General features: G+C 48.3%; 1 protein-coding gene across 1 annotated transcript; it reads right to left on the reverse strand.

Annotated features, from left to right (window-relative positions):
• Positions 1-3636: 3636 nt before the first annotated feature.
• OVOL2 (ovo-like zinc finger 2) lies at positions 3637-8661 on the reverse strand. The gene is made up of 3 exons (XM_009871077.1): positions 8650-8661; positions 6201-6390; positions 3637-4041 (listed from the first exon to the last, which is right to left on the reverse strand). Exons 2-3 carry the CDS (start codon positions 6313-6315, stop codon positions 3731-3733), a joined length of 426 nt encoding a protein of 141 aa, XP_009869379.1. The 5' UTR covers positions 6316-6390; positions 8650-8661; the 3' UTR covers positions 3637-3730.
• Between the last annotated feature and the right edge of the window lie 6 nt (positions 8662-8667).

Raw genomic sequence — 8667 nt, forward strand, 5'->3', positions numbered from 1 at the left:
GATCTGCAGTGTCAAGTTATAGGCTTTGCCAGCACGAGTAAGTTTCTTTGTAAAAGCAGGCTTGCAGCTTTGAAGCCCCACCTTCTGCAGAATGCAGAGCCGCTGATTGATTTTTGGGGGGTTGGGGTTTTTTGTGCGGTTTTTTTTCCCCAAAAAATATTTGTGAATAAATGTTCTCTGCCGGAAGTTACTTTAAAAGCTTGTTTCATAAAATCAAGTCTGTAAGACACAGTATAAGCCTCGATGATGGCAGGCGGCTTTGCTTTGTGCGGTGCGCATCTGGAAAGCTTTTTTTCCTCCTTCTCTTTGTTTTCTCTGAAACGTACGTACGAGTTCTCATAGTACCGCTGGAGGTTACAAATAAAAATACGACCAACCCATACACTTCCAGAAAATCAGCCAGAACCATACCTAAAAAAAAAAAAATGGGCAGACATGGTGCTGAAGAAATGTAAACCTCTAGAATGCTTAATCTTCTGCTCCTCCAGAGTGCTCAACTGTGGAAACCTGTGCAATGAAGCTTGGTTATAGTGGTACTTGCTTATTCAAACCTGGTCTAGTAATGTTACGATTACTCGGTTCTTAATTAGATTTCTATCTAAAAGGACAAACCATGGAGACTGAGGAGCTCTGTTCAGGGATGACTAACTATGGTGATGCTTTTGTGAGTGCTCAGAAGTTCTACCTGTTTTGCGAGTATCTTCCCACAGCACAGAATTTTAGCAAGCGGGTGGCTGAGCGTCACAGTCAATTTTCCGAGTAAGATAGCTCCATGGATGTAAAGAGCATGGGCAGAAGCAAGAGGTAAGGTGCCCTGAGCAGAAGCAGGAGGTGATAAAAGGCACCGAATTCCCTGTGGTGACTGGGATTGGATAAATCGAAAGAGCGTGGAAAAATTGGGCAACATTTGGGTGGGATCGCCACCTTCACCGGCGCGTCATACAGCTGTCAGGCATCTCGGAACCACCTGAGGTTTCAGCCTCATCCTGCCCCCAAGTAAATAAGGACAAGGCTGGCACCTGGGCAGCGCGGGCACCTGCTGATTTCACCTGCATTTAACAAAAGCCTCCTGGCTGGCAGCTTCGCTGACAGCGCCAGTGTGTAAACCTGTCCTTAAGTCTGGGATGAGCGTGTATGTCAGAGAGCCTGGGGAGGGCAGGCAGCCTGCAGAGACCACAGCGGTGCCTAGCGCTGCCGAGCAGCTGCCTCGGGCATCCCTGGGTGGGAGCCGGAATGTTTCTGTAGAGGGACAAGCCAGTACCGGTTTTGTCCCCTGACAGAACCGCAGATGGCTGTCACCAGCATCATGCAAACTCAAACTTTCTTTGTGACCACTTTGAATTAACTTGCCAGACTGTTAAATTAACATGCCCAAGGCAGCTGCTGCAAGCAGCATCTGTCCTGTCCAGAAAAACCAGCCAGACAGTGAGAGCAGCAACTCTAGCTACAACGTCCGGCTTGTCAGAGCTTTTCTCTCCATCCAGAGTGGATTTTCTTCTGTACTCTGCTACCTGCTGCTCTCTGTTGCTGCAAAATGCTCGGATGGGCTGTACTGACCCATCCCGCCTTGGAACTGAACCCAACAGCAAAGCTTCGTGACTGAGACCTCACCGCGCAGGTGACAGGGAGCATCGCTGGCACAACTGGCTGAACCAGCTGTCGGTGCTTTTCTCAGCCTGGCAGTCCTGTCAGTGCGTGTGCACACACACAGCTTCCACGTCAGCAACCTTCCATTTGCACTATTCAGTTACAATGGCACCATCTCAGACAAACTGGGAACTGGTACATAAGCTTCAGCTCTTTTTCTGTATTTAGTTTACCTCAGATGCTGCTTCTTTCCTACGGAGTTCCCATTTATAAATATTCTGCAAACTTTTCCATCGCGTAGGATGACAAGTTTGTTCTTTTTGCGGTAGCATCACTTTATTATCCTTGTGTTTCAAGGTCCCAAGCACTGATGGTTGTGCTGAATAATGTATTAACATCACAAGAAATGCTTTAAAACCTCTAAAAGCTTTTTCCCCACAAAAACCCAAGCAGGTGCCTGTACAAAACTGAGGCAAATTGAGAAGATTTTTACGAGTCTTGCAGAAGACGCTCAGAATCTGTCATTTTAGTAGTAATGACTATGAATTTCATAGTAATGACTATGAAGGTCCTGACTGTTTTAGGTGGGTTACCTTTCAGCTGTTGTTTCAACGCGCATGTATATAATACAGCGCGTCCTCCCCAAACATACAGCTCTATTTTAAATGCAAAATGGCTTTTTGGCACTTAACTTACAAACTAAATCCCTTGTTAGGAATTTAAATTGATGTAAAACCTCCTCCAAGTCAAGGGACAGATGAATAATGTGTGCTTGGACCAGAGGCCCTCGTGGTTCCCAAGGACGTGACCATCCCAATCCTGTTGCTCCTCAAGACGCCCACATGCCCAGTAAAGGCAGCAGCAGCTGAAGGTGTCAGGCAGTTTCAGGAGCAAAAGTTATACGGGCATGCCTTGCCCCTCCTTTTTTTTATTATTTTAATTCCCAAATTCTCCTCACCTAGTCCCTATAAGCCATCCTCTTGGTTGTCCTGAATCCACAGAAGCTGGAGTGGGACTAGAGGGGAAGTCCAAAAGCACAGAGATGTAGCACCACTCCCTCATCATCATCATCATCATCACTACCTCCTTCTCTCATGGCACTGGTCTCACCAGGAGCCTTCTAAACTGACAGCAGCTGCAGAGGAGAGGCCAGATTTGTGCGCACGCTTTCGTGCTGATCTCACAGGGCAGGGACAGGTGAAGTGTCCCAGAGCTCTGCTCTGCTGTGTTAGCGAACAAGCGTTTGATCATTAAAAAGAAAAAAAAAAAGCCTCAAACGCACACAGGTACCATAAAATACACAGAAAATTGCATTTCGTCATGACAGAAAATACATGTCTTCAAGTCATTCCAGTGTTTTCTTTGGGTTTCAGGGTCGATAGTGATGTGTGTTCAAAGGACCTGGCAATAACCCCCAAAGTGAGCGTGGCAAGCCCAGGAACATCAGTGTTAAGGCTGCACTTAAATCTAAACACAGTAAAAGTTAAGTTTGCAGCTTAAATTACCTAAAGCACATCAGTCTGCCCTGGAATAATGTCATTTGCCAGCAGAGAAAATTTGGGAAGAAAAAGGTTGCACACCCTGTAAAAAAGAAGTTTCAGCTCACTTTGGGGCACGCTTCCTTAAGTTGCTAGTGTACTGCACAGGGGGAAAGTTGAGGTTATTTGCACATTTTAACTTATATACCAATACCATGTACTCTTAAAACCATTTTAATTCATTTTGCATAGAACAATGTGCTAGTCGCTGCTCTTACACAGGACTTGTCACCCAGACCTCTCAAAAAGTAATTTGTATGGGAGGTAACGGTTATTATCTTTACAAAATACACCAGGGAAAGGTGAACTTATTTGTCAGTGGCTGCTCAGACAGGTGCTAGAGCTGAAACAGAAGGCAGGTCACGAGAATGTCAGTTCAGTAAACACTCCATCCAAGAGGTGACAGTCTCTTCCAAACTTTCCTTTTCTTTTTTATGGGGGTGTTTCTGTCAAGTTGAGATTTTACCAACAGCAAGAGAGTTCCATTAACAAGAGCATCCCTTTCATTTCAAGGACTTCTTTCAAAAACTGTTTTTAAAAAAATAATATATATATATAGTCCTACATGTAAACTTCATTCCATCAGACCACTGTAATCCACCGCGTTACTCATCTTTGTCGTCATCTTTGGAGTTCCTCTGCAGGACAGGGCTCAGTTTGTTCTGCAAAACCGCCGCAAGTTTTTTTGAGGTTTTTTTCAGGAAAGCGCTTCCAGGGTGAACATTACTAACGTGCAGGTACAGGTCCTCCTGCGTGGGGCCCGTATAGCCGCAGTCTTCGCACACGTAAAGTTTATCTCGCCTCTGTTTGTAGGCGTATTGCTGCTGCACACCGTGAATCTTCTTCAGGTGGGACTCCAGGGAACAGCGCTGGGTGAAGGCCTTGTTGCAAACCTCGCATTTGTAAGGGCGAATTCCTGCAAGGGGAAAAGACAGCGATCACCACCCGGGTTTACGTTTCCTACAGACCGCTAAGGGACCAGCTCAGGCTCTGGCGCATCAGCCGTTGAGTAAATAGTAAGCAGGGAGCTACTAGCCCAAGGAACTCTCCAGCTAAATGAAACATTTTACCTTAAGGCTGAACTTTTCAGGAATGCATCAATACATTTAGGCATAGAAAACCTAGGAAGAGTTCGAGAGGACGCAGGCAGGCACTGAGGGTAACAGGTGCCCATCGGCGCTTTGGTCCTCGAGAAGAAGCCACTATCGACTCTTGGAGAATCTACTCCTTTAGACCCTCAACTTTCTCAAGTCCTGTCATTAGGTAAAACTATTGCTTCCTGCTAACTTTTCATTTTGGTTTTTAAAATGAAATCTTGTGTCTCAGTAAGATGCTGGTGTTTCTCCTTTGGCGAGCAAAGCCTGAGGGTTCAGGTTTTCATTCCTGTCCCATACAAAGACTCTTCTTCCCTGCCAGTGTCTGGCAGGACCCGCTCCCCTCCCGCATAGCGAGCTAAACCCTACCTGCCACAGCATACATCCATTTTCAGCTTCTGAACAGAGACCCTTCTGGATTTAGTTTCTGAGTCAAAAATTACAAGGGGACGGGTTGAGAAAATCACTTCTTTCAGAAGAAACCACTCCGCGCTTGAGCCATACCCCAGCGGCAGCTCCCTGCTCGCAGCCAGCAGCTTGCCTTTCCACACGAAAGCTTTGCAAACAAACTGAAACAGCCCAAAAACCCCTCAAAGCAAGTGGCATTGTTTTCGTGAGCTCTACAGCTAAGAAACAACTCCTGCCTACCAACGTACTTGCATCACCTCTAGCAGTTCACCTGGTTAATGGTGCCTATACTGAAAAAGGGGAATCAGCAGGCCCTGTAGGTAATCACAGATTTGGAAAGCTGGAACACATCCAGTGGATGCATTTTCTGGGTGCCTCACAGTGCAATACAGTTCAATATGTATTTAAGCCATCGCTTCCACTGAGAAAAAAAAAAAGAAACAAAAAGGCAGCCTTTTCCCTGCTCTAGGTTAGGGTAAGCACTTCTGTGACCAGTGAGCTGGGTTTGAGACAACCGAGCCAGTTCAAAGAAACACAATCGCTGCCATCCGGGGGTTCAGGAACCGACCCCACCACAGAGCAGCCACAAAAAGCGCATCCCTCCAGCCTAGGGGAGCAAGATGGGAGCACGAGTGGGCAGAGCAGGGAGAGGGACAACTTTTCTTTCTTACAGTGCCATCATGGGCTTAAATCACAGGATCCTCTGCTGGGTCTGTATACCTAGTGTAGGTGCAAGCCCAGATTAAAGGAAGCTTTTTATCCCCTCTCAATCCAGAGCAGGAGCTGCTGTCAGGAGATTTACAACCCACTGCTCTCAATTTTCAACACATGCTGTGACCCGCATGAAAAGTGAGCAGAGATAGTTTATGCTGGTGGCAAAAATTGGTCTGGATGCTTGGATGTGCAGAGAGAAACAGCTCTGAAAAGGAGCTGGAGAAGGGGGTAGCTGGAAGCAGGCAGCGATGCAGCGTGCAGGGTTAGCAAAAGATGGACGTGTTGCCTACTTTCCCTAAAGAAGCTGGAGGCAGAGAACGAACTACACTCTGGTTTTTGCAGACGGTGACAAAATCGAGTCATAACCCCATCCTGCGGGATGGCCAGCGGGGCGGGTTCACAACAGCAAAAAAAACCTGAGAAACTGCTGCTCGTTGCCTCTAGAGGGCAAAGCATTTTCATCCTCCGCCTGCCTCCGCTCACCGGTACACGCTGGACTTGCAATAACGCATGGTGAGTGATCCCGGTGGGTTATCCCGGGTGGATTATCCCAGCCTTGCTGAACCAGGCACATCAACACATGACTGCGTCTGCACCAGATCTGGATAGTAGCTCACGCACTCACACTGCTCCACACGGATTTCATCAGATTTCATTAGTCCCTGGACTTTTATTTGTCCACACTCATGTCTTCCCTCTCTTTTCACTTGCTTCTCCACTTTTTTTTTGCAAATGTGGTTTACCTGGGGCATCTTGCCAGGTTACCCTCACCTTCTCCTCATCCTTGTCCCATGTCATCCCTTCTCCCACCTCCCGCTACCCAGAGCCACCCACAAGACCCTGGGCAACACCTTCTCACCGGTATGGGTGCGGACATGTCTTTTCAGATCAAAGGTGTCATTGAAGCCTTTTCCGCAGAAGGTGCACAAGTGTCTCTTCACCTGGCTGTGACACTTGATGTGACGGTTGAGCATCCGCTGCAAGCGAAAGCCTTTGCCGCACAGCTCGCAGCTATGCACCGTCGCATCGGTACAGGTGCCGGTGGTGAACTAAGGAACAGAATAGGACTGGGTGAGTAGGCATCGAGACGACAAAAGGACGGACAGCAAAACCAAACGAAATAAGGCGGGATGGCTCATCGCGGCATTAACAACTTCTTGGGGTATGTTCAAAACGAAAAGTGAAAGCATTTGGGAGGTTCTGGCTGGGCGAAACCTTCATGCTTCCCTTGCAATCGAGTGGGTGACTTAGTGTGCGCGGTTTGCGACTGATGGTCAGGGGTTAAAACAAAGCCTGTGTAGTTGGAAACTTTCCAGGGTCAGGGAACTCCATCCACCTACATCCAGAAGCGCACGGGTTTAGGCTCCGAGCACCTCTCCACAGGGCTGCATGTGTGTTTGCTCCTGCACTCAGCTAACAACCCTGGTGCAAGACAGTCATACACATGTGGTACCTTTGCTAATCATGCTTCCAGCTGCTACAGGGTCCCTTGAAAACCAGCCAGTGGTGGGGAAAAAAAACAACAAAACCAGGTAAGTTTGGCAAGATAAACCAAAGGCACATTGTGCTGACTCAGCAGAGGCTGAAGCAATGGCACTCATTAATTAACGGCAGAGTGTCATTAGGGGTTAATCTCCTCATTCCCGCTCGTAACACCAAAAATATTGCGCCAACGCCATGACTTAACTTGACTAAGGGAGACACTGATGATTCAGCTCTTGGGAAGCACGTTCCTCAGAGGGAAGGTTTAATGTCTGGAAGATGCAAATACTTCACTCTTAGTTTAATTATTCACCAGGGAGTGGACGCGCTTGCCACTAACTTGGGACGCGGGAAAGCCAGCGGAGCGGGTGGCACTGGGCACATGCATCTGTTGTGTCTCGTGGCATTTTTGAGGAGTTTCTGTGGCATGCTGAGAAACCCCAACCCTGCTGAAACGAGGTTTCACCGTGACAGTTGCTAATAGCCCAAGTTAAATTATGCAAGTAGGTTAAAGTCAAACAGCAGCGAGGCAAACTCTTCACAAAGAGATGAATACATTTGGCGTTTCTTTTTCCTGAAGAGCCAGTTATTTTTCCCAATCCTCCTTTGCTTACTACTGAAGCAAACTACCTGAAATCATAAAGATTTTTTTTTTTTCAAAGGCAGCTGTGAAACTCTAAGGTGTGAAACTAGAGGGGGAGCTGGCTGGGAAGTATCTGTTGGGCAACAGGTAGGGCTCCACCTTATGTGGCTGCATACAACCAGGGTGAAAATCTAGTGTTAATCAGGAGATTAAAAACATGGTGGCTGAAAGGCTGTCATTCCAGCACAGACAGTGGGAATTTTTACAGCTCCATCCAGCAAAGCAACAGCCAGAGGTTTAAAAAGGTGTTAACTAGCCACTAGTAAACACATCTCCTCCTTCCTAGCACTGGTGTAGCCTGGCTCCACCTCTGCTGAGGGGAACCCTGGATATTCAGAGACGGACACAGTCCTCCCACCCCGTCTGCATGTTAAGAGATGGACATGGTCCTCCCACCCGATCTACATCACCACCATGTCTTGAGTTCTGGGGTAACATGAGGGGCCTGTGGGCGATTCACCTTCTCAAGCTTAGGGGGGAAATCATCGTTTTGCTCTGCTGGCTCTGCCTGGGGAAGGCACCCAGAAAGCAGGAGCTCCTGCCCATGCAGCAAAGAGGCTTCTCGGCAAAGTTAACGGACAGATAATTGCTTCATTTCACCCAAGCCCGCAGGTCCATCTCAAGGTGGCAATGGCCTTTTCACAGCTTCCAGAGAGGACTTTTCCCTATCTGCCGCCTTGATAAGTTAAGGAAATAGGGGAGAAAGAGGAAGACTCACTGCAAGCCCCCCTTGGCGAAGTCTTGACTGCAACCTAGAAGGCGGCTTTTTAAGGAGGCCCCAAGTTAAGGAAAGAGATCCACCCACACACCGTGGGGCATGACTCCCCGCTGCCAGGGCTGGTCCTTCCTGGCTCGGTTCAGAGCTCCTGCGGGACTCCAGCCAAGCAGGTCAGGGGCAGCATGTCCCAGGCGGGGGATAAGGGAAGGCAAAGGGCACTGGAAGATTGCGGTACATCGCCTACAAGGCTTTGCCCTGCCATGCGAGGTTGCCCCTCCCTGGCGAGGCCCAGCCGCTCTCACAGGTCTCCATCTCAACAAGTGGGATGGGTACTGTCACCTCTAGGAGAGGGAACCCCAAGGGACTGGCTCACCCAGTGTCCCCAGCCAGCAGCAGGACCCTGCCCTTGAAAGCGCAGTCATCCCATCACCAGGGAAGGAGACAGCCAAGGGTGCGGGCGGTTACCTTAATTTTCGACCTGAC

The sequence above is a fragment of the Apaloderma vittatum genome, unplaced genomic scaffold, assembly GCF_000703405.1.
Source record: "Apaloderma vittatum isolate BGI_N311 unplaced genomic scaffold, ASM70340v1 scaffold34696, whole genome shotgun sequence".
Taxonomy (NCBI): Eukaryota; Metazoa; Chordata; class Aves; order Trogoniformes; family Trogonidae; genus Apaloderma; species Apaloderma vittatum.

Coding starts and splice junctions, on each gene's coding strand:
- OVOL2 (XM_009871077.1), bottom strand. CDS start 6,315: ATGCTCAACCGTCACATCAAGTGTCACAGCCAGGTGAAGAGACACTTG. Junction 4,042..6,200: donor ACATGTCCGCACCCATACCG/GTGAGAAGGTGT, acceptor TTCCCCTTGCAG/GAATTCGCCCTTACAAATGC.